The following is a 25,807-nucleotide window of genomic DNA, read 5'->3' on the forward strand; positions in this document are numbered from 1 at the left end:
ATCAAATCTCCAGTAGTACACGTGATATTATTTATTGTCGTCATGAGATGTATGGTTGATAAGTCCACACTTGAGAGACCCTTTTTTTTTCAGCCAAAAAAAAAAATCCAGAATTGTGTAGGTTCATCATAGTTAGTTAAGCCATATCTCACAGAAGTGGCAAACAAATTAGAGCAAATTAAACAAAACCACACCAAGTAATCACGTTGCTAGGTAGCACCCGACCGGTTCTCCAAAAAGAATAAAAAAATAAAATAAAATAATAAATAAATAAATAATAAAAAATAAAAATGTAGAACCTGACCAAGTTGCACGCTAAAATCATGGATCTTGAGCAAGTACTTGCTTTAAATGTACATTTGATTTCTATCTCTTCTCTATATATAATTGAAATAAAAATTTTAGTGTCCATTTTTCAATATTTCTTAAACTATCCCATGCTATTTAGTTCAAATTGATTTTTCAGTTAACTCAACTGGTAAAGTCTCTGATGGTTAAATAAGATATCTGAGATTTAATTCTCGTCTAGACCAAAAACCGATTGGTGTTTTGGTCTGATAATAAATAATTATTATCAGGAGCAGACGCTATAGGTTGAACACTCTCTAAAAAAAAAAAATGATTTTCCAAAAACACAAATTAAGGACAAAACAAGTATTTCAAAAAAATGAGTGTGAGTTTAAAAAGTTTAAATCTTGTGCTGTGTATCCAAGAGTTAAGTCCATTTAAATATATATCACTGTCAGTTTTTTTAAGATATTTTCCCATCTCCCTGTATGTGTGTGTTAAAAATACTTAGTATTCTAAAAAAACAAAGTATTTCAAAGAATGGTTGAAAGAAATATTGGAATAAAATTAAAAGTTAATGGATGAAATAGTCAAACTGAAAAAAAATGAAATAAAATAAAAACCTTAAATATATCTAATCCCATACCTCACATTTTTACATAATTTAAATTCTTTATAAAACTAGAATTATCAAAAATTCGAAATTCTTTAACATTTAAACAAATACTTAATTGAATATGCTTTAGTATTAGAATCTCGTTCTCTTTCCTTTGTGTGTGTGTATATATATATATATATTTGTTGCTTAAAAAATATACTTAATTGGAAAATAAAAATTGCATGAATTGAATTTAAAATGAGCAAGCGTAGGTCGTGTACAATAAAACTTTTTTTTTCTATGTTAAGTTTATAGAAACTAAATAAGAAAAATATATCAAACTCGTCCAAATTGTGATAATGTGTCACAATGAAAATCAACGAAATTTTATTATTAAAGGAATTACAAAGATGGAGAATATATAACTTTGATTAATGTTTATTTTCTCATTAAATTATTTTTTTAATCCCATAAAATATAACTTTGAAAGCAAAAGGGTAAATTGTGATTGATAACACTTTGAATTTTGAATCCCACAGATAAAATTAAAATTGATAACATCATTGAATTTTTATTTATTTATCAAAAGGGTAAATTGTGATTGTTATGTAAATTTGGTCAAACAATTGGAAAAATCAGCAAAATTTTATTCAGCAGTCAAGAAAAGAGGCAAAAAGGTGCAACAGAGGATTAATGATTGTATTGTGATCCAGTTACTATTTGCTCACATAATGAATTTATAGAGATGTGATACAAGATAAACCTTTAAATACCCATTACAAGACAAAAGATGAAAGTCCAACCAAAGCTACATGCGTAGTGATTAATATTCGATTGAATAGAGCTTAGAAATGGCTAAGTGTTCGTTCTCGGGTTTAATCCGTGGATGGTTTTACAATTGGATGATTTTTCTCTCTCTTTTTCTTCTCCCAAAACTAGATCCTCCTCTAATCTAGGTGCTTCTTGGCTTTATATAACTTAGCAAGGATACATCTGAATCTTACATTTGGAGGGTCATGATTAGACTTTCTTGATACTTGTCCAATCAAGACCTTACTAGAAGGTTTTTACACCATAATATGAGCTGGGGGAACACTGTTCATGGTCATTTTCCCATTAATGCGGCCAGCTAAGTGGTTGCAATGCATTTAATGTAAAGGGGATGGTTGCCTTGTCCTTCCTTTTTCTTCTCTTCCTTATTCAATACCAAGTTACCTTTATCCCTTGGGAATTGCACTGTGCTCCCTTCATTCCTGATTCTCGACCTCTCAAGGTTAAGTAGGAGCCCTCGGCACCCTCGTCAACTGCAACATTTCGAACTCCTTATTAGTTAAATAGGTCCTTTCCTTTTTTTTTTTTGATGAATTAAATAGGTCCTTTCCAAGGAGATTTTGTGAAGTTCCCCTCTTCGGAAATGCCCTTGCCTATTTTATTAACTGCTTTGGATCCTCGTCCCCCACCCCCTCATATATATATATATATATATATATATACACACACACATCATCAAGTCATATTAATTAGAAACTAAAAATTAGATTATCAAAATTTTATCAAAGAGTTCCAGTATACACAGTATTAATCAAAATTTTTTCATAAAAAAATTAAAATTAAAATTTTATCTTTATGTTTAATTTTTTTTATTTTATTTTTATTTTTATGGAAATACTAAAACTTCATTAAAAACTAGAAAGAGAAATTACATCATGAAGAAGGACTGTTCTATAAAACAAGGACTTTTTTGAATCCAAAAAGAGAAATTATCAATGCTTGAGGCATTTTCAATTTTCTTTTTTCTTTTTTTGAAAAATAAACACACACACAAGAGAGAGATGATTATTGGATTTTAACCTGCCCATAAAAACGACTAGAACAAAAAATCAGAAAGGAAAGTTAGCAAGAAATAACATATCATCAAATCAAGATGAAATCTAACACATCTCTTTCTCTCTCTTCCTTGCAAAATTATTCATTACACCTAATATACTATAGATTAGGATCCTCTAAATTTCATAAGGTAATTCCATAATTTCCATTATAACATTGCAAAAATCATTTTAATTCATTTTAAACCGAATGAATTAGATTTCGTTATATCATCAACATTTTTTTTTTTTGAATGAGATTTAATCAAAGGTTTATCTTTCACTATTTTATTATCTATTTAATTATTGATGACATGTCTAATTCACCAATCTCAAAATGAATGTGTCTATATATTTGGACACTCTTACCCAAACTCTACGAAGGATCTTAATCAACATAATATGCTTTCCTCTCACATAAAGATGGGTTCTACCTATAGATCCAGCAAATAAAACCCACTCTTATGTAACATGGAGACATAAGGGTTTGCAATATGATTAAATAATGTTAAAGAAACAATCTTTTTATACAATTGTTGATGTGACAAATTATAATTGGTATAATATCACTTTTACGTAATCCGCAAAAATTTTTTTTATGGATTTTGTTAGTTAAGAAATACTTTTAAAAACTTTTTGTGTGAAAAGAAAAAAAAAATTGAGTTTTTATATTTCCTATAAAAATGTTATAAAAAATTTTCTAAAATAATTAATTAACAAATATCCTAAGTCCACTAGTTAACTGATCCTATATTAACTCAAATATAATATTCCACTTAACAATTATGAAAATCATTGTACCATTTTTTTAGGGGATATTGTATCATCATGACAAAGGTTTTGTCATGTCATCATCACTTTTTTAAAATGAGATTTAAACAAAGGTTTAACTTTCACTATTTTATTATCAATTTAATTACATGTCTAATTCATCAATCTCAAAATGAATGTATCTATATATTTGGATACTCTTACCCAAACTCTACCAAGAATCTTAATCAATATAATATGCTTTCCTCTCATATAAAGATGGGTTCTACCTATAAATCTAGCAAATAAAACCCACTCATATGCAACAAGGAGACATGAGGGTTTGCAATATGATTAAGTAATGTCAAAATCTTTTTACACAATTGTTGATGTGACAAATTATAATTGGTATAATCACTTTTTTTTTTAATACAAGATAGAAATTTTATTCTACCCTAGTCTAAGTGTATATGTGTGAAGCTTCCTTCTAGAGACTTAAACTCCGATCCTTATTCTCCACACCTCACAAGTACTTATACTTATAGAGTGACCATCAGCGGCGGCTTGATGCATTTGGGGGCCTAAGGCGAAAATTGATCATCTTATTTAGATGCAAAATTACTACTAATTAACATGAACTACATAGAATTTTTTTTTTTTTTTGAACTTTTAAGACAAAAAAAATTTGACAAAATTTTTCTTACTTGTTGATGTGGTAGATTGATAGTGGTAAGTAAAACAGTGGTGTTAGTGGTAGATTTAGATGAAAACTAGTAAAAGTTTGCTAATTAAACTCTTATTATTATTCTTTTTTTTTTAGAAGTGCAACATTCACAATATTTTTTACAAAAAATCCTAGATTTTAAACTGTTTTTTGTTTTTTATTTGAAAATATCACTATAATTATTTTTTTGCCATCAACAATAGGCTGTAATAACTTGCTACTTAGCATTAGTTGTACAAGTGTTGTGAAAAATATTGTGGACGACGTTGCATTTTTCTCTATTTTTTTTATTTTTTTTTCATCTAATAAAAAATTTATTTTATTTATTGATTATAAATAATCCTATTGGTTAAAATTTAGGGGCCTTTTTTTTACTTGGGCCTTAGGCGGTTGCACTTTTTGCTCCACCATAGAGCCGGCCCTGGTGACCATCAGACTAAGAATATGCGGTGATAGTATAATATCACTTTTACACGATTCATATATATAAATAATAGATTTTGTGAGTTAAGAAATACTTTTAAAAACTTTTTTATGAAAAAAAAAAAAAAAAACTATTTTTTTTATAATTTTTATATTTTCTACAAAAATAGTATCAAAACTTTCTTAAAATAATCCATTAACAAATATCCTAATTCAATAGTTAACTGGGCCTATATTAACGCAAACACAATATTCCACTTTTTTTTTGAAATGGAAATGTATTCATTAAACCAACCAGGAAAACATACAAAGTGTCTGCAGAGCAAGACAAAGGACATTAGCTACACATATTAGAGGGCATATCAGATTGCAGAAAAGACAGAATAAAAGGAGGGGCAACGCCCTTCCATATTTGACAATTTCCAGTTCTTCTAGCATGCTGAGCGAGCTCATGGGCCACTAAATTATAACTTCTTCTCAAGTACTTGAAATGGCAAGATTCAAAAGACTCACAAACTTGATGAATTCCCTGAATGAGGTGGCCGAAAATGCTCCCTGTAGCTTTATCTTTAACCGCTTGGATGACTGTCAGAGCATCAGATTCAACAATAATCCGAGGCAGCTGAAGCTCTTGAGTAAGGACACCTTGCTCCAAAGCAAAAACTTCCGAAAGCTCTGCAGAAAAATAGGACTGAAGCGGCAGGCACAGAGCAGCCACTACTTGACCATTTGAGTCTCTAATAACAACACCCACACTGGAAGAACCTTCTTGTTCTGAAGAAGCACCATCAACATTAACTTTAAAAGCTCCAGGAGGAGGAGGGCTCCATCTAGAAGAGGCAGGTCTTACAAAGTCAAAATCCCAGCTGGCAGAGCATATAAATTCTTCCACTACATTTCTTGCTCTATGCCAAACTTGGCTAGGGGAAAGGCCACCATCCCTATGCAGAATATTATTTCTGTTAGACCAAATGGCCCAAGCCGTGGCAAAGAAGATCTCCAAATCTTGAAGAGTTGAGTGAGAGAGGATAGATAAAGCCAAGTCAAGGAAGGAGTTTTTAAATCCTTGAGTGTGAAGAGGATTTTCAAGCCAAAAGTCCCAAACCAAGGAAGAGAAAACACATCTAAGAAGAGCATGATCAACAGATTCAGCATCATTTCCACAAACAGGGCAGACCATATCTTGAGAAATCCCTCTTCTAGAGATGGCTTCCATCGTAGGGAGACCATTGACACAAGCTCTCCAAGCAAACACCTTTATTTTTGTTGGCAAGTGAAGGTGCCAAAGCCGCTTCCACAAAGGCTTACAAGGATCCCCATTAGAACTTTCACCATGATCATTTGCTCTCCTCAGGCCGTGGGCTACATGATAGGCACTTTTGACTGAGAATTCTCCACGTCTATTTCCAATCCAGATAATTTTGTCTTCTGGAAGGGTGCGGCTTAGAGGAATCTTCAAGATTGTTTCTGCTTCGAACGGGAGAAAGGTTGCCCTAACCAAATCCACATTCCACCATTTTGTCATTGGGTTTATGAGAGAAGAGACCATTGGGAATTCGGGGATGACATTAGGAGGGGAAATGACCTTGTAAGTGGACGGGTTTGGCATCCATTTGTCATCCCATATATGAATTAGTTTCCCGTTACCCACTCTCCAACGAGTTCCCTCTCTAATAATGTCAAGGCTGCTGTGAATGCTTCTCCAGGAGTATGATGGGGAGTTGCCAAGCTTAGCATTTAGGATATCTCCAGCAGGGAAATATCTTGATTTGAGAATCCTAGCCACAAGAGAGCTTGGGTTTTGTAGAATTCGCCATATTTGCTTAGCAAACATTGCTTTGTTAAAAGCTTGTAGATCCCTGAACCCCATTCCACCACTTGCTTTCTGTTTGCACATAGTTTTCCAGCTCACCCAGCACATCTTTGTTTCTTGCTGCTTTTGGCCCCACCAGAAACTTCTCATCATACTCTCAATTTCTTCACATAGGCTTTGGGGAAGAAGGAAGCACCCCATAGTGTATGTGGGAATGGCTTGGGCAACTGCTTTTATAAGGATTTCTTTACCCCCCATAGAGAGAAGTCTACCCTTCCACCTGGCTAACTTTTGGCCAATCCTCTCTTTGAGAATAGAGAAGATTTGTCTCTTCGATCTACCAATGAGGGATGGGAGGCCCAAGTATCTCGTATGTCTTGAGTCTTGCATAGGGCCAAGAGTAGCAAAGATCTCATCCTTGACTTCTTGAGATGTATTGGGGCTAAAGAAAATGGAGGATTTCTCGGTATTAATTTTCTGGCCCGAGGCTTCCTCATAGTTCTGGAGTATTTGCTTCAAAGCTTGACATTCCACAACACTAGCTTTGCAGAAGAGGATGCTATCATCCGCAAATAACAAATGAGTGACTCTTGGACAGCCCCTACATATAGAAATGCCTGTCCAACTATGGTTTCGGGCTGCCTCATGAATAAGAGCAGAAAGCCCCTCAGTACATATAAGGAAGAGAGTTGGGGAGAGAGGATCCTCTTGCCTGAGCCCACGAGAAGGGGTAATATTCCCACAAGCAGCCCCGTTTATTAAAACAAAATATGATACCGAGGTGATACACCTCATAACAAGATCCACCCACTTGGAGCTGAAGCCTAGTTTCTCCATAACCGCCTTAACAAAGCCCCACTCAACTCTATCAAACGCCTTACTCATATCGAGTTTGGCAGCCATATAGCCCTCTTTGCCTGCATTTTTGTGGTTTAGAAAGTGCATTAACTCAAACGTCACAAGTACATTGTCAGTAATAAGCCTGTCAGAGGTGAAAGCACTTTGGTTTTTAGAAATAATATGAGGAAGTATGGCCTTAAATCTATTTGCAATGGTTTTTTATATGAGCTTGTAAACAACATTACACAGGCTTATGGGCCGAAAATTAGCCATCTTTTTGGGATTATTAGTCTTTGGAATGAGAGCAATATTGGTTCTATTTAGGCTAGACAAAGATATATTATCATTAAGAACATTCAAAGCCATATTAGTAATGCTACCACCCACTATATTCCAGTATTTCTGAAAAAAGATGGCAGACATACCGTCCGGGCCGGGAGCTTTTGTGGGATGCATCTGTTTGAGGGCGGTGGCAACCTCCTCACTAGTGAAGTTCTTGTTTAGGCTTTCATTCATCTCCTCAGTCACTCTTGTAGGAATGGCAGCAGTAACCTCCAGGATCTTAGTTGGGGAAACCGTCTTATATATATCCTCAAAATAATCAATGGCAACTTGAGCAATACTGTCTCGCTCAATGCATCAATTGCCGTGACTATCCCATATCCCCGTTATGGTGTTTTGTTTACGCCTTTCAGAGGCTTGGGCATGAAAAAACTTTGTGTTCTTATCACCCTCCTTAAGCCAAAGTGCTTTAGCCCTTTGACCCCAATAGATCTCTTCATCATCTAAGAGGTCATTGATTTCTCTCCTTATCCGGCTAATTTCAGAACTAAAGGCCCCATCTCTGTCTTGGAGCGTCAAAGAATTCAGCTCATTTCTTTTTGCTTGAATCTTCTTTGGAATTTGCCCAAATACACTAGAGCTCCACTTCGACAGCTCCGCAGCACAATTACTAAGATTAGCCATTACCCCTTCCGGAGTACTAAGGTCCAGGTTCATTCCCCAAGAGTTTTCAATAATAGATTTACAGTCTGCATTCTTTGTCCACATGGCCTCAAAGTGGAACCGCTTTGCTTGGGCTAGACGGTGAAAAACAGGGGCCGAAACCAGCAAGGCACTATGATCAGAAGTAGAATCAGGTAAATGCTGAACTTTCATTTCCCTAAATTTTTCTACCCATTCCAGGTTGGCAAAGGCCCTATCTAATCTTAGATATATTCTGTTTTCCCCCCCTTGCATATTACACTATGTAAAGTCAGAACCACAGTAACTCAATTCTTGGAAAGCACAGTAATCTACAACTTTTCTAAAACTATCCATTTGTTGCTGAGATCGAATAGCACCCCCTAATTTTTCTGTGTTAGACAGTATCTCATTAAAGTCTCCTAAGCATAACCATGGGAGATGCAATTGATTATTTAAAAAGGCAAGAAGATGCCAAGATTCATACCTTTTGTGCGTTTCCGGGTGGCCGTAGAAGCCCGTTAATCTCCATTTGAAACTGTGTTCCATGTCATTAATTACTGCATCTACATGGTACTGAGAGTAGCTCTTTATTTCCAAGTCTACCTCTCTAGCCCAAAGCAAAGCCAGACCACCTTTTTTGCCTACGCAGGGAACAATGAGGCCATTTGCAAGACCAATTCTGCATTTTATTCTCTCCATTCGTCGAACTTTAGCTTTTGTCTCCATAAGAAATACTACTTTGGGATTCCATCGTCGCACCATATCGTGCAACGCTCGAACTGACCGGGGGTTCCCAAGTCCCCGGCAGTTCCAACTTAAGGGATTCATGGCTCCCGGCGGTGCTGCCTTGCAGCCACCGCCGATCCCTCGTCATAATGATTTTGAGTTGTAGTTATTTCCATACACTGCCTCTTATGTGTATCATCAATATCTTCTTCTTCAAAAACTAATTTCCCCATTCTCTTTGAACCAATGCTTACAGTCTGGACGTCTGAGCCTGGGCTTTTTTTCTTTCCTTTCTCTCTAGCAATTCTTTTCCAGTTTGCCTCTGCCTTTGTTTTCCTTACTGTCTCCTTTCCCGTAGGCTCAGGCATATTTTCTTTTTCTTCATTAAGCCCAGCCTTGAACTTAATTGGGCTAGTCACTTCCATTTGTTCCTTTGCTGATTGGGCTTGTTGGCCCACAAGCGAATTTGCATCCTCTAAGCCCTTAAGTTCCCCAAATTCACGTGGAGTGCCGGAAGTGGGGAAAGTACCCATCACATGTGACCCTGACATCCCTGTAGCACTCTGGCCCACTAGAATAGTAGGATCACCTGCTTCACTCTGAAACCCATCACCCCCTCTGACGTCATGCAACTCTGTGTTCCCTTCTTTTGAATTTGAATTTTTCCTTTTTTCTGCACTACCGGAGTGACCTTCACCTCCAATGAAAGTTGAACCAGCAGAGAAATTTCTTGTGGTATCTGTATTTCCATCAATCCTATCCTCACTACCTCCATCACGTTCTCCACTGCTGGTTGATTTGGATTTCTCCCATCCCAGTCTAGTATTACCTTGGGCCCGGAGCCAATCACCATATTGTCTGGGGTTTTGTTGGTCTGGGAGGTCCAAACAGTGCTTCTCATCATGTCCCAATTTACCACACTGAAAACAAAAAACTGGGAGTCTTTCATACCTGAAGCTTACCCAACATTTTTCCCCTTCAACACTAGCCACTTTGCCCCCTCTCCTTAAGGGTTTGTCCAGCTGAAGATCAACCCTGATTCTCATGAATTTGGCCTGATCAGCCTGCCTTGCTCGCCTATCCATTTCAATGAATCTCCCAATGCTGTTACCAAGCTCTCTACCCACCTCTTCTGACATGAGCTCAAAAGGGAGACCCCATATTTGGACCCAGAAGGGAGAATGAGTGAACTTTATATTTGCAGCAGAAAGCCCTCTTCTCCATCTACTCAACAACAACAGATTATTATCAAAATTCCAAGGCCCATTTTGTTCTACCCATTTCAATTGATACTCAGACCCAAATTTGAACTGCAGAATATTATTTCCCACATCCACAATTTGAAGGTCCGAACCCATCTTCCATGCCGCCCTCATTGTGTTCTTCAATGCCCTCTGATTTTGGTGTCTATCCGTCAAGAGGCGACCAAAAAGACTAAGGGAGCATTCTTCAAGCAGATCGGACTTACACCTTGTCTTTATTGAAATTTCCTCTTCTTCTTCCTTGGTGAGTCGCAGATTAAGCAACCCTTCCACCACCGTTTGGTCCATGGCAGTGATGGAAGAGAAGGACACCGAACTCACTAACGTAACCCCAACCAGCCAAATGGAACCAACTGATGGAAGCAGAAAAAACCCAGTCGGTAAAGAACCAAACCCAGATGATGAACAGAGAAACCCAGTCGGCGAAGAAGCTTAGGCGATGAAGAGCAGGAGAGAAAACCAGTCGATCTCGACTGAGAAAGGAAGTTCAGGCGAGAGAGAAAGAGAGTCAAACTCTAGGGAGAAACACCCAGAGGCAAACTCATGGGAGGAAAGACTCAAAATGAGAGAGAGCACTCAGAAGAGAGAGAAACGCTCCTACAGGGGAGAGAGAGTCACCACGCAACCCCAACACAATATTCCACTTAACCATTATGAAAATCTTTGTGCCATTTTTTTTAGGGGATATTGTATCCTTGAGCATGATTACGTAGAAAATGCCACTCTTGTTATCATCGAGGTAAATAGTAGTTACCATACATTTAAGAAAGAGAATGGAATGTTCTCAGAAAATACAAAAAAAAAGGAAAAGAAAAAGAGAATGGAAAAACGTGTGGATTCATTCACTTCCCTTTACTATTATTGGTTCAAGACCACAAGTCACCAACCAAGCCCAATTATTTCTAATTTTCTCTTTCTTTATTCAAATCAAAATCAAAAAACACCATATTTGAAATCAAAATACTAGTACCCAGTCCAATTGTCCAACCGTGTCTCTCTCTCTCCCCTTTGACCTGATTGTTTCTCTCTCTCTCTCTCTCTCTAGAAACATAAGAAAAAAATAATATATATATTAATAAGTGTGTGTGTGTCCGGCCTCTATAGGGATAGAGAAAAATACAGTCTTTTTTGATCCCCTGAAAAGTCAAAACGTTTACAAAACAAAGCAACAAATACCCAGTTCAAAACAACAACAACAACAACAACAAAATTGCCCAATACCCTTTTGCTCTCTCTTTCTGAAATTCCAAGGCTTCGATTTTTAATCAAATTCACTCTGAGGGTTGGTGGGTTTGTTTTTGTTTTTTTTTTTATTTGACGGAAACAGAGTAGGAAAAAAAAGCAGTGTCTTTTTTATTTTGTTTATCTTTTCGTCTATGATGAGTTCCAATACGGCGTCGTCTAGCGCAGGAGTCGCTGGATCGGCTGATTCTGCAGCTCCCAGAAGAAATTCCAAGAAACCCAAATGTAATTTCTTCTCAAAAGACTTGATTTTTATGGTTTTTTTTTTTTTTTTTTTTTTTTTTTTTTTTTTTTTTTGTGGAGTTTTGGTTCTATCCATGAGTACCCACTTGCTAATTTGTTGAGTTTTCACATGGGTTTTGCTTGTTTTCTTTGTATTTTGAGATTTTGAGTTGTAACTCTTAGTTCCAAAATCTAAAAATTTTGACTTTTTTATTCTTTTGGGAATAATTCAGAGATACCCAGATGAATTTTTTTGGTTACTGTTCATGAATTTCTGATTGTCATGCTTTGTGGTTGTTTTCATGTTGTGTGTGAAGCTTCTGATTGTATTGTAAAGCTGAGTTTTTTTACTTTTGGCTGATCTGTGTGCATCTGAGAGTTTGGTTTTTGTTAGATTAACAATAATCTGTTATAGATTTGGTATGCAATTTTGTACTTGATATGTAACTTGTTAATAAAGGGTTTACAACTTTACAATTAATTGATTGTTTGCCTTTTTGTGTTCTAACAAGAGTTGACTTTTTGTCTTAATAACATATCTGTAGATTACAAGATGGATGGTCATGATCTCAGGAACAATAGCAGATTTTATTTCTACCTATATAGATTTTTACTATTTTTGTTGCTCAAAATTTTGAGATTTTCATTTATTATCTATAACAACTTGAGTTTGCTTGTCACTACTAGAACCTTGTAAGATACTAATTAAAATTGTTTCTCTGGTTTATAATTAAATGTGTTGTCAATGTTGATGCCAGTGCTTTAAGCCTTTTAGCTTGGTTTTTTGTAGCTAAAGTGAAATGAATGAAAAGTTGAGTAGGATAACAATTGGGTGGCTTTATTGGGTATAGTCACGTGCCTTGCCCCTACTAGGAGGGGTATGTGATTTATGTGTTAAGAGTTATGGTCAAGTTTCAGGCATGCCTTTTGATCTCAATACATGTTTGTGTTTAATCAGGTGTTTGTAGAGTTATGTTCAGTATTCTTTGTTATGCATTCTAGAATTTAGGAAGTCAATTGATATGACATCTAGATGCTCACTTTTGTCTAATACACAAAGGTGAGCATTAGTTAGCTTTTACCATGTAGTGAAGCTGTCCACGATTTTCCCTTTTACCCTTTGTATTATCCAATACAACATAAATCAGCTAAAAGTTGACTTTTCTTTAGAAGCTCCAATTATGTTAGCAACTTGTTTGCAAATTCTATGAAACTTCATGGGATTTTAAATGGACTAAAGCAGATTGCCTTTACAAAATTTTCAGATTCTAGGTTTACTCAGCAAGAACTTCCAGCATGCAAACCAATTCTCACACCAAGATGGGTAAGCTTTATAATTGCTCATTTTTAGTTTCTCCTAGGTGACGTTCTCGGTATTCAAGGAAAAAAAATAAATTAGTCTCTATCTCCATGTGCAGGTGATTTCAGCATTCTTGCTTGTTAGTGTTGTCTTTATTCCCATTGGAGTTGCTTCCTTGTTTGCTTCCAGAGATGTATGTTCAACCATGACCCAAATGTTTGCAGTTTACTTCTAGTTCCACATATAGTTGATTTGGAATCTCTATCTTTCTACCAGGTTGTTGAAATTGTTGACCGGTATGAAACCGAATGCATACCGCTGGAGAAAAGAAATGATACGGTCAATTACATACAGACCCCTGGAGATAAACCATGCAACCGAACTATAACAGTAAGCCTCTGAATGCAATTCTCATCTATGTTATTATTGTTTGTTATTAGAGGGATATTTCTACAGTAGTAATCAATTGCTGTAGAAGCTGTAGCAGTGTAGTTAAAGCACAAAGCCAAAAGGCGACCTTAAGGCATCAAGTCATTGCATCTCACGAGGCATGAGGTGCTAAAAAGTGTTTGCCCGAGATGTTTACCTAATGAACTCCAATTATATGTATCCAATTTATATTGGAATATTATAATCAAGTCTCTGTCCAATGGAGAGGAGTTGGTCTGTAAACGATTATATGGTTGAAATTTTATAAAAATCTGTTTCTAAATTGATAAAGATATATTCACTTAATTTTTTGTTTCCCCTATTTTTTAGAGAGAATCATAGAAAGAGAGCTGGCTAGAGAGAGAGAGATTTGGCCTGTTCACACCTGTCAACTAAGATTTTTTTTTTTTTTTTTTTTTTTTTTTTTTTTGGGGGGGGAGGAGGGGTCTTTGCTGAGCCCTTTGTCATCTACCATTTTTTTTCAACAGTTGCATCTCTTTGCTAATGTTTATGACAAACTTGTCACAACCAAATTATTTTAGGCAAATAACAGAACTTCCCTTTTAATGGAATTAGCTCTTTGGTCCTTTTCTTAAATTTCATTAAGACTCTTGCCTCAAGCACCTTTCACAAAGTGTAAGGTGCTTGCCTAGGCTCTATAGGCAAGTGCTTCACTAAAAGCACCTTCCCTTAGGTCTTCAGAGGTGCCTTAGTGGTGCATTGCCTCACCTTGCCTAAGTGTCGAGTTGAGTACTTGGCTCACCTTTGACTACGCTGAGTAGTAGGAGGGGATCTTGGAAGCTACTGTAACATCTCTAGCAATATCATTCTCTGATAACTACTGTGTTTTTAAGGTGATAGACTGTTTTAATTTAAAAGAAATTCCTAGTTCCTAAGTTTACAAAATGGCTAAACTTCTATTTTCTTGTTTATCTGGAAAGGTACCAAAGCAAATGAAGCAGCCTATATATGTGTACTATCAGCTTGACAATTTCTACCAGAATCATCGCAGGTATTCTCCCCTGCCTTTGCCATACCCTCCAAATATTTTCTATATGATTAATGTAAGATACTATTTCATGAAATATGGCATCCTTTTTTTCTTTTTTTGGTGGCCTTTGAAACTTAGATCTCTAAAGAGCAGGCGGGTAGACAATAGAACATGGTTAATCCTGTCAATAATGGAATGTGGTGAAGAGTGCACCTTTTTAAAATTGTTGCTGCACGTTATGATTTAAGAAAGGATTATTGGAATTGGGGGTGCAGTAACATGAAATTTTTTTAATGATGGTTTTCTTACCATTTGAAAACACAATATTGTGCCTGCTTCCTGGTAGGTAAAAATCACTGCAGTTTGTACTACAGGGATGTGATTCCATTCATTAATTCGTGAAAAATAGCATCACAGAACTATTGGAGCGTAAGAATGTGCATCTTACCAACTATATTTGGTTTTTTAGTCAATTAAAATGACATGTAAAATATATAACAAGTTATAGATTGGGTATTCACATGGGCACAGCCCCACTCTTCTTTGTCTTGCTTTAATAATAGTTTACTGTCATTGACAAATATATGAAATATACTTTGTAAAAAATGGAAGTTTCCTTGGTGAAAATCAAGTGTCACCATGACTTTGTATGATACAGGTATGTGAAGAGCCGTAGTGATGCGCAGTTGAGAAAGAACTCAAGTGCTTCTGACACAAGCACTTGCAAGCCTGAAGATACAGTCAATGGGAATGCATCACTACCAATTGTTCCTTGTGGTCTTATAGCTTGGAGTTTGTTTAATGATACCTATAGCTTCTCCCGCAACAACTCAACATTAACTGTGAACAAGAAAGGTATTTCATGGAAGAGTGATAGGGACCACAAGTTTGGCAGCAAAGTCTATCCTACGAACTTTCAAGCAAATGGAACTCTTATAGGTGGTGCATCGCTCAATTCCAGCATACCAGTAAGCCTTTCATTACTTCTTGTCTGGTAGAATTGAAGCATAACCAGTATCATATTTCTGCACAATAGTCGACTTACTAAACCAAATGGAGCGGTTGTGCTCATTATCAGAATAAGGAAAGATGTCTGCTGTTATCTAGTATTTTAGGATGTTTTTCTGATAAATGTTTTTTTGAGATAAATCCAAAAGGAGCATAAATGGGGTACCCAGGATGTATACAAAAGAAGTCAGGCTAGATTTTTCTGATAAGCAGTTCTTAAAAATAAGGGGATGTCCAATAGATAGATCTATACAGGAGAATATTGAGACCAACTAAAACTTCTTGAATTCTAAAATTTACAATAGCTAAAAGTTCTATAAAGGAAACTGAAGTAATATTTTCTTCAAACAAAAATTTTACTAATATTTTATTAGTTTATGCATAGGAATTGCATCTCCCACAAAAAGAAAAAAGTGCAGAGAAAGAGATTTATAAATGGGAATTTCCCTTGTGGTCAAATACTTTGCTCTTTTTTTATTTTAATTGTTTATTCTAGATGCTGTCATCATTTTTAGTATGCTGCTCTGGAGGCTACGTTGCTGTTCCTCTGCCACTCTCTCCAACTCTCTGAGAACTCTCACAAACCATCAGAGACATTTGTTCTCTAGCTGCTGAACAGTTCAGAAGCAAATGATTGACTGTGACAGAGGATAAATTTTGGAGATCTGTCTGTGTGCTTGTGATGGGCTTAGGGTTAAGAGAATTTGTGGATCTAGGGCTTTAAAAACCTGAAAAGAAACGGTTAAGGTTCAAGGATTGACTAGAGTTTTGGAAATGTTATGAGAATGAGGGCAAGTGTACAGTGAAGAAGAATAGAAAATAAGAACATGATAGGCAATCTTTCGTTAACACTTAACTCTATATTCAATACCAAAGTCTGGAATATTTTGAGTACAATGACACATATGTTATAGACACTTGTTCTTGTACTACTAACACTAGTACTCCTAATTTTAATTGGAAACTAAGGAAAACTCAAATAAAAGCTAACTTGGACTCTCAAGACACGTAAATTTTTGTAAGTTTTTGACTCGACTCGATTACTAAAATCCCCTTAATACATTGGAATGGAGAATGATTAAAAACTAACCAAAACTCAAGGAATAAAATCCCAAATTAAAGATGTTTTAACCTATAAATTTTTATTTATTTATTGAGAGTTCACCTTCAAAACCATGTAAGAATTGACCCAATATGATGTTGCACGTGAGCCACAAAATAAATCTTGAAATCTACAAAGAACGGTAAATCAATCTTCCATGGCTGTAGTTGGGTTCATTTTACTATCCAATTCATAAAATTTACCTGTAGTTCACTTCTCCTGTTTTACCCACTTTTTTAATATCTCTAATATATGAATAGCTGTTTGGTGTCATTCTTATCCAAAACTGCTTCAGCCAATGAGGCAAGTGGCTAACCTGGTCAAATATGTTTTTTGGCAACAGTTGAGTGAGCAGGAGGACCTCATTGTATGGATGCGAACTGCTGCTCTGCCAACCTTTAGAAAGTTGTATGGGAAAATAGAGGTGGATCTCGAGCCAAATGATGTCATTAGTGTCACATTGCAGAACAACTATAATACTTACAGTTTTAAAGGCAAGAAAAAGCTTGTGCTTTCGACCACTAGCTGGCTTGGCGGAAAGAATGACTTTCTTGGCATTGCTTATCTCACCGTTGGCGGGCTGTGCTTCTTTTTGGCTTTGGTTTTCACTCTAGTATATCTTGTTAAGCCAAGGTAAGTTTCTTTACCACAATAATCTTGCTCTTAATATCTAGGACTCTCTATAAGAGTGAGGCTGTCAGCTGGTGCCCTTGTTTGAGCTTTCCATTTTTGCAGCCTATTTCTTTTAAATATGTCTGGCCAGACTCTAGGGAAGCATACTAGGGTACATTAGTGTTTTAGGCTTTGTTGTCTCTGTTTCCAGGTACCTGCATAAATTGATTAATTGGCATGGTGAAACAGAAAGTGAACTTTTGGTCTTATTTCTATATAATTTCAAAAAGATTTGGACATGGGCTTTTGATCATGGAACTTACTCTCTTTTAACCTGCTGTTAGGCAAGCATGTGTAATTATTATGTAGTAAAAATGGGTGAGCTAAATGTAGGCATATAATAGTTTTCTTCCTCTTACTTATTTATATTAAATAAATCTCTACTTAATAACTCATTTCCCTTGGTCTTTTGTAAATTAAGAATTTACACCCACCCTTGTTAATTGAATATTTTTAAATAAGATCTATTACATAGTTAAACTGAAGTTTTATAATATATTAAGTTAAGCTTTTTATTTTAATTAATTTATTTAATGCAAAAGATAGTTGTTGTTATTGAGAAAATATTATACCTGTTTATGTAATCTGCATTACATAATTGGTTATTTAGTCTAATGGCCTAAAATCATCTTGTTCCAGCACAATTTTGTGACTATGGTGGAGCTAATGTTCAGTTTAATTTAGGGGTGGTAAGAACTAGGTATATGTTAGCATTAGTGTCTATTGATTAAAATGGACCCAAGTTTTATTTATTTTTTATTTTTAAAGAAACTGGACCCAAGTTTTTGGGCAATACCTTCTTTCGGAAAATTATGTGTTTATTTTATTTTACTTATTGGAAAACCTTACGAATGATCTATTTAAATCAGTAGCTTTACATGGGAGCATGCGTAATGGTGTAGGGGTTGCTGGTTGGATTCTCCCCGTGCTGCCTAGGGCCAGTGGCCACTCACTTATTAAAAGGGAAAAAAAGAAAAAGAAAAAAGATAATACTTAATGGGGTCATTGAAATGAATCTTTTCCTGGCCATTGGCTGTCAATCTTGTAATTACCTACCAGGCTTCAACATCTTTGTAGGCCTGCCTCTTGTCTTTTGATGCACGTGCAGTTCTTGGTTGCTAGAGTGACTCCAGAGTATCAGTTTAAATGACACACTCTCATTTCCTCATTTCTTCCCCTTTTTGGGTATCCACATATTTTTCTTATATGGCCCCTTATCCAGCATAGCACATTCATTTATTTTTGTTATATAGACATGCTTTTCCTCCAAACATATCATACAGCTAGTTTACCAAGATTCATATAGTTTTCCTGTTGGACTTGTCAAGTATGCCACATCATGCTCTAGATGAGCTTTACTTAATTGCTCTTGTCCAATTTAAAGAAATGTCCTTGTTTATCTTGTCATCCTTGTGGATAATTCTGAGTTAGATAAGAGAAGAAAGAATCAAGTCTTTTAACTTATTAAGATAAGAAGATCTGCTAATACCTAGTTCAGCCAATGGGGTAGGGTAGGATACTGTGCACCGGGGTGTAAAAATTCTTTATGAAGAAACATTTTTCATAAGGAATTCCTAGGCAAAAGGAGGGTAAGTAGGATTTAAAAGCAATATGTAGATAGTTATGTCCTGTAACTCCTGTTACTAAATTTTACTTCTGTTTCCCTCTATTTTCAGGAGACTTGGAGATCCTTCTTACTTGTCATGGAACAGAAATCCAGGAGGGCGTTAAGAAAGTTTCTGGACCTATTATGATGGCTTATCTTGAGCTAATCATGGTGGATAATTTACATGATGTAATTTTATGCTTACTTCACCCTTGTGTGAGTTGTACCGATATGTTGATATATGCTCTCAGTAGATGCAACATATTTTGAACAAGCTGTACCTTAGGATACAATTGTATTTCATATTAATTTTTTTAATTTGTTTTTATGTGCCTATATGGTTCTGAGTGCATCTTTGTGCAAAATTCTTTTTAAATTTATATTTAAAAAAGAAGTTAAATTCGTATTCCGCTCTGTGGCATATTATGATTGCAGATTGCAGCAAGTAGCAACTTTAATGATCGTCATCACTTCATGTCTGGCTAAAATGTTTCAATCCTGGCTAAAAATATTTTTTTTATTCTTGTTTGTCAAGTTTAGTACAAGTTATGTTTATACTTGAAAATTTGGACCTTTTCAGCAAGTTAAATAACTAGTATGTGAATTTTGAAGAGTTTGAATCTGTAATATTTTAAAAAAAGAAAGAAAAAATTTATAAAAAAATAAAAAAAAAAGTATTCATTTGTATTGGTGAGTTTGGAGTCCTATTGTATAAATGCCTAAAATTTGTTTGACTGAAATTTCTCACAATTTAAATTTAAAAAAAAGAAGAAGAAGAAGAAGAAGAAGAAGAAATCATGTATAATTCTTAAAATAGTACTTAACATAGTTAACGGTTCTTTTCATCACGTGATGAGTTTCCAGTTAGGTTAGTTGAAAAACCAATAGGGATTGTGTTTGTGTCCATTTATATTACTCTTAGCAAAATGTTAGCGAGGTATGCGCCTTCAGGGTAGGATGGGTCAATAGGATGATCGCATGCTGCTCCGGCCTGTCGTAGAACTGTAATTTTCCTCCCTGCCATTGATGCAGCACCCTGATCACAAAGAAAATGATTTTCAAAGTTAATTAGAGAAATGTGTTAATTACTTCCAATTAAGATTAGAATTAGCTATATGTTTGCCCTCAAATTTCTAATTTTTGACCAACAACTTTTTGGAAGTAGCATATTTTTTACACACTGAAAAAGGAGCAGCATCAATTCACCAACTGCTTTATTCCAGTCAAATGAAAGGAATAGGAAACTTGTATTAAGAGAAATCAAGTAAAGCATTGTAGCTAATTGGTTGGAAGATGTCATGGATTCAAGAGCCATTGGTGCATATGTAACTTATTAAAAAATATATATACAAAAAAAGAAAAAAAAAAGCATAAGCTTGACTCAACAGACAGGCCTTCTACGGTATGTATTATGTATGTTCCCATCCCAATGTAAAGCCATGATAATATTTCTTAAATTATGTAATCATAGCAAGTCTGTTTAAGATATATTATTATTGAAAGAGAAAGAAAAGAGTGAAGATTGAAGAGTCATCCATGGTACAGATTGTAGCAATCATTCTTGGTTAAAAATCCATGTACTTTGAAGTTGATTACCGATGTAAACTTATACTCAAGGAAGAAGTCAGAGATAATTATTTACCTGAAGAGTACTAAAAAAAAAAAATACCTGAAGAGTAGGCAAGAACATCCCACTTTGGGTCATAGCTCCCGAACATGAACAGGTCATGAGAAGACCACCTCTCTTTGTTAATTGCATTGCTAATGAGTTTAAAGTTCTATACATGCCTAATGCACTTTGTAAAACCTGAATTAAATAATGACCCAGTTATCAGCAGAAAATGGCACAAGAATTAGAGAGTAAAAAAAATTGTATGGAATCACTTAACATGAATGTTCAAATACCTTTTTTCGTGGTGCTAATTTAGGAGGATCAACAATGATTACGTCCCATGATTCATTTTTAGAAAGAGCACCCTTCATAAATTCCACTGCGTCTTCTCTGAGAAATGATATCCTTCCAGGGTCCATGTTGTTTAGAACAATATTTTCTTTTGCTAGCTCCAAAGCTGGCAATGATGTATCAACACCTAAAAGAATACTAGATATTTAAAAAACACGTGTAGCTTAACGATACATGCAATCTTAACATGTCTACCTCAAATAGAACCAATAGAATATACATTGTCATATTCTTGATGTACTCTCAAGAACCAATACAGAGAAAGTTAAATAATAATGAAAATCTCATGTGATGAAATCTCCTAAGCCTAATATTATATGAGATAGCAATGAGAATGCAGGGGATGAGGTTATGTATTACTCGTGTATTGATAATAATGATTTAATTGTTAAGTATGGAAGATTTCTAAAAGTTTCATAAGAAAAGCATTGCACAACATCTAATGGCTCTTTGACCAAATATTACATTCAGACGTTTTGCATTGTATATTAATTTTTGCTCAATATTTGTCAGATCTTATATGCACAATGGCTAAATTTTACAAAGTTCATTTTAAACAGATTTTGACAAACAAAATTTTAAATAGATGAAATTCTAATCACAACACACACACACACAAAAGATCTGGAAAGAAAAGTTCACATAATTAGTCAATCATGCCTTCAAGAAGTTCAGATCTTAATTAGGAATGTCACACATAAGATGGTGAAGCAAAGCCCCACAATAAGAATCACAGATAAGTCATATCCAGCAAGAATTGAAAAGGAAAAATGACAGTCAGCAATGAACTTATACCAGTGACATTCACAGCACCTCCTCGTGCTGCATTCAGAGCAAAACCACCACTGTAGCAGCAAATATCAAGGACTTTTTGACCATCTGAAATTGTTGATATGAACTGACGGTTTTCACGCTGATCAGCATAAAATCCTGTCTTTTGGCCCTCCAATGAAATTGCATAGAAAATCCCATTTTCCATAACCTAGCATAACAAAATTACAGGTTGGCATAAGACATTCAACAAATCTCATAAAGAATGGCATAAGACAAGAAGATTCAGCCAGAAGGCACTTCCAAGATTTTATATCAAATTGGATTCGTGGAACAGGTTCAAATTATATACAAGTTGCATGAATATGAACCCAGCTCCACATTGGCTAAGAAGAACTTCATATTCAGGTATAGTACAGGTTTTATCACTCTGGTTCAAATTCAAAGATCTTTTAGATTCCATGAAAGGAGAATTCTTCAATCAGAAGGCCCTTTGCTATAGTTAAGTTACACACACACCCCAATGGTTATCAAACCCATGACCTCACCCTCCATCTCATTATTATGGAAGGAGGAAGTTCCGTTTGAATTGGAGTTCATTAGCGTCAATTAGAAGGCCCACAGAAGATGAAATGGCCTAAAAATATACATGCCAATTAAAATCATTACCAGACACGAACCAAATTTGGATTCACAAGGGTAGAAATAAATGCAACAATGACTTTGAGTTAAGTTATTTCAAATATTTCAATGGAATTAAAAAAAGAAATTGTAGTTGATTCATGTAAGAAATAGAAATATCCAGACAATATTTTTACTGTTTCAGATTAGCAAGGATCATAGTCCCTGAAATTGGCAGTTTCCTCACTGAAAACATATTTCAAGAGCAGCAATGCTTCAGAAAACCTTTACAAACCAAGAGGCATGCATCCCTAGTAGGTGAGTGCTTGCAACCAGATGAGATTTGGGAGTCCCGGGGTTTTGTTTTTGGTGGGGGAGTGTCAAGCTATCACCATGGTGATCAAAGAAATTGGTAAAGGCCAAGAATGAAATGAGCAAAATGTAATGTTTCAAAGGATTTTCTACCTTCGTTCTTTCTGGACAAGCAGATGGACGCATTTCCTTCAAATCTGATAAATTTATTCCTTCTTCTTTTAAAATCTCAACAGAAGGTCTCCAGTTTATATGATTAATTTCATCAATTCTACTGATACAAGCCTCAATTTCTTGTTTGTACTTCTCAACCCAAGCAGCTGATGATGCTATTACAGCTAAATCTCCAAAAACATCAACAATTAATCCTGACAATCTGAGATAAAGAACTGACATCAATTAAGTGTATTGGCATTTCCAGGAACAATTTAATTTACAAATAGGAGGGGTAATGTGGGAACACCATTTCGTCCTGGATGCAGGACATATGTTGGACTCTGGTTCTGATAATACCATTTGTTCTGTGCACATAGGACTTACATTTAGCTTTTCTAACCACCACCACCACCACCCCCACCCCTTCCCCCCCACCCAAAAAAAAAAAAATAACGCTCCACAAGCTTACTTTATATTGATTTAGCAATGATATTTATATATTTTTGAGCACATATATGTATGTTTGTATATGAATTCTTTTCAAAGCTCTATATGTCTATAAGTCTCTTAGCAGAGGGAAAAGTGTATAAGTCAATTGCCCATGTAGTTACTTTCTAGAGAGCTATACCCATGGCCTCATTTGTTGATTGGAAATCAAGACCTTATTTAGTTTCATGTGTGCTTGTATATGATGCATGTATACACACATGAATTAATGACTAGCAAGGGAATAAAGAACATGAACAATTTCTTATCTCAACCTCAAATCAAATAGTAAATTTTATGGACATGGCAGATGTTATTAAGAAATAAAAAAGGCCACCAATAAAAACTTCACCTAACTAATCACGTCAATACCTGTCTCCTTCACTATTTACTAAACGATATGCATTTGTATTGGCCGAGGGAAGCCCCAAACTCTTACGTAATTCTCTAGCTGCATCAATTCTTGCTTCAAGCAGTTTCTCCATGTTCAATGCACACGGAGGATCTCTGTTTCATATAAAGTAACAGCTTAACATCCTTGTGAAAGAGATAAAACTGAAAGGGGAATCCCTTTTTAAGTAAATACCTCGTTGCCTCCTCTTCTAGCTGCATTAGCCGAACACAAAACATGGAAACTGAATTATACAATCCCCACCCTATTGGTTTCTCTGTCCCATCAGCTACCAGCACAATATCTCCAGTCCTGGGTGGTGGTCTACCAATTATTCTATCAACGGCTCCACTATACACCATTGGGCTACCATCCTTAAAGAGCTGTGTCTTCCCCTTCTTTAGTACAACCTTTGCAACACCTACCAAACAAAAACCAATTACAATAAGATTTCAAACTTAAATGACATTAAAACATTTTAGACAAGAATTTCCCATATAAGACATTACTCAAGATAGACACAGCAAAAAGAATGCAATGACACTGTATAAGGGAAAGGAAAGAAAACTTTAGCATTTAGAGTATAATCTTCACAAAAGAAGATGATAATGATGTAAGGTTCCAACATCGTCCACATGAAAGGTTAAGAGAACCAAAGATACCAACTGGGCCAAACTGCAATTTTGCTCAAGTTCAAATTGAGGCAGTGGGCTTGAAATATCTATAGCATAGGGTAAAAGAGAGGATGAATGTCCCATTTAGAAAAGGCTGTCCCCAATGCACAAAGCTCTCACTTCTACAGGGTCTACGAGAGGTGATTGGTAGGAAGCATAATCCCCAATTTTTTTAAAGGAGATGCTGATTCTCGGATGCAAACCCGCGACATGTCATTTTGTTTGGAAGACACTTGTCATTGCACCAAGACCAGCCCTCTTAGAAAGCAGAAAAATATAGCATCATAAAAATTGTGACACCAACAGATTTTTGTACTAACACGCCAAGAATTCTCACCAATAAAATCTCTCAAAATGAGCACAGATTGCGTTTACACTCTCAGGACCCTAAAGGAAAATGAAAGGAAAGAGCACAAATTGACTATATCATGGGAATTGAATTGTTCAATCATCTGAAGGTCTAACAATACAAACCCTTCAAGAAGTCATTAAAATAATGGACACAACACCGCACTGACTTCAAATTTTAATATAAATCAAAGTTAATACATTGACACCCTAGAGTTAAAAAAATAAAATAAAAACTTGCAAGTGAAAGTAATAAAAACAAAGTATAATATTTCAAAGAGCGTTCCTTAAACCCTGAACTTAGTCATGACCTCAATCCAAATATGTTGTGTTGGTGTTAATTGTATGTAGCCAAATCATCAACTTTTTTTAGAGAGCAACTTGCCTTGACTGTCAGTCCCCCTCATTTTCCCATATTCTCTTCTTCCAAAATTTTTTTCCTACTATGGTAAGTAAAACTAGCCAGTTAAGTTGTTGGGCTCATTAAAAAGAAAGTAAAAGCCATTGTCATTATACAGAAGGACTATGCAACCAATTCTAAAAAAGGAGAAGAAGAAGATAAGGTCGTCTACAGTTTCCAAGTTTCCAATGACCCATTTGTTTTCATACATTGCAGAAAGAAACAAAATTTATGCATAATTTCTTTTGGCTTTTACATGTATTTATACTGCAAAATCAGACAAACCCAGAAGCCAAAATTTGCAGATATTCACATAGAAAAAGAAAAGAAAAAAAAAAGTCTTAAAAATACCCAGATGCTCAATCAACTAGAAGGACACAGAGAGAAACCTTTGGGTCGAGAAGAAGCAATTTCTTGAAGAGTGGTGCCTGGTATTGAAGAAAAAGATAGAGACTTTATCAAGCGCGCCGAAATGTGCTGCATGTTTTTGAGAATACACAAATAGTTTTTTTTTTTTTTTTGGGTTAGAATTCCCTTACCACTTATATTGATTGTTTTTATAAAAACAAGTTAGTAATAAAATTTGGAAAAATATTGTACAATAAACCTCTTTGGTATCTTTTTCAAGTTTTTTATTTTTTGGGAAAAAGATCATTGATGATTTTATTTAATTAGCTGGTAAATCAGCTATAACAAATGGAAGACAGTTTGAAGGACAGACTCAATCTAAACTTTTAAAGGTAAAAAAGAAATTGTTCTCTTAATTAAGGCACGTGCAACAACATTACTTGCTGATAAACATGAGAGAAAGAACAACTCTGTGAAGAGTTTACATGAAAAAAACTAAACTATCTTTTA

General features: G+C 35.3%; 2 protein-coding genes across 3 annotated transcripts; one reads left to right on the forward strand and one right to left on the reverse strand.

Moving 5' to 3' along the window:
- The first annotated feature begins 11,341 nt into the window (after positions 1–11,341).
- On the forward strand, positions 11,342–19,236 carry LOC126720345 (ALA-interacting subunit 3-like). The gene is made up of 8 exons (XM_050422686.1): positions 11,342–11,722; positions 12,985–13,043; positions 13,138–13,212; positions 13,296–13,409; positions 14,390–14,460; positions 15,098–15,407; positions 16,893–17,182; positions 18,898–19,236. The coding sequence occupies exons 1-8, from the start codon at positions 11,632–11,634 to the stop codon at positions 18,950–18,952; spliced, it is 1,065 nt and encodes a 354-aa protein (XP_050278643.1). The 5' UTR covers positions 11,342–11,631; the 3' UTR covers positions 18,953–19,236.
- A 371-nt stretch (positions 19,237–19,607) lies between these two features.
- On the reverse strand, positions 19,608–25,570 carry LOC126720344 (uncharacterized). Of its 2 annotated transcripts, none has more exons than XM_050422683.1 (8): positions 25,339–25,570; positions 23,723–23,948; positions 23,509–23,643; positions 22,648–22,870; positions 21,586–21,772; positions 20,733–20,917; positions 20,497–20,634; positions 19,608–19,863 (listed from the first exon to the last, which is right to left on the reverse strand). In XM_050422683.1, the coding sequence occupies exons 1-8, from the start codon at positions 25,430–25,432 to the stop codon at positions 19,735–19,737; spliced, it is 1,317 nt and encodes a 438-aa protein (XP_050278640.1). In that variant the 5' UTR covers positions 25,433–25,570; the 3' UTR covers positions 19,608–19,734. The 2 variants fall into 2 exon arrangements, with proteins under 2 accessions (XP_050278640.1, XP_050278641.1); XM_050422684.1 differs by having other exon boundaries at positions 25,301–25,446.
- Between the last annotated feature and the right edge of the window lie 237 nt (positions 25,571–25,807).

Source organism: Quercus robur, chromosome 4 (genome assembly GCF_932294415.1).
Source record: "Quercus robur chromosome 4, dhQueRobu3.1, whole genome shotgun sequence".
Taxonomy (NCBI): Eukaryota; Viridiplantae; Streptophyta; class Magnoliopsida; order Fagales; family Fagaceae; genus Quercus; species Quercus robur.

Bases quoted from the DNA above. Each gene is read 5' to 3' on its own strand.
- LOC126720344 (XM_050422683.1), bottom strand. From the start codon at position 25,432: ATGCAGCACATTTCGGCGCGCTTGATAAAGTCTCTATCTTTTTCTTCA. The intron at 20,918-21,585 runs GTATAAGTTCAT...GTATTCTTTTAG, and splicing joins AGGTGCTGTGAATGTCACTG to GTGTTGATACATCATTGCCA. The intron at 20,635-20,732 runs GTATTTGAACAT...TATTTAATTCAG, and splicing joins AATTAGCACCACGAAAAAAG to GTTTTACAAAGTGCATTAGG.
- LOC126720345 (XM_050422686.1), top strand. From the start codon at position 11,632: ATGATGAGTTCCAATACGGCGTCGTCTAGCGCAGGAGTCGCTGGATCG. The intron at 13,044-13,137 runs GTAAGCTTTATA...CTCCATGTGCAG, and splicing joins CAATTCTCACACCAAGATGG to GTGATTTCAGCATTCTTGCT. The intron at 13,213-13,295 runs GTATGTTCAACC...TCTTTCTACCAG, and splicing joins CCTTGTTTGCTTCCAGAGAT to GTTGTTGAAATTGTTGACCG.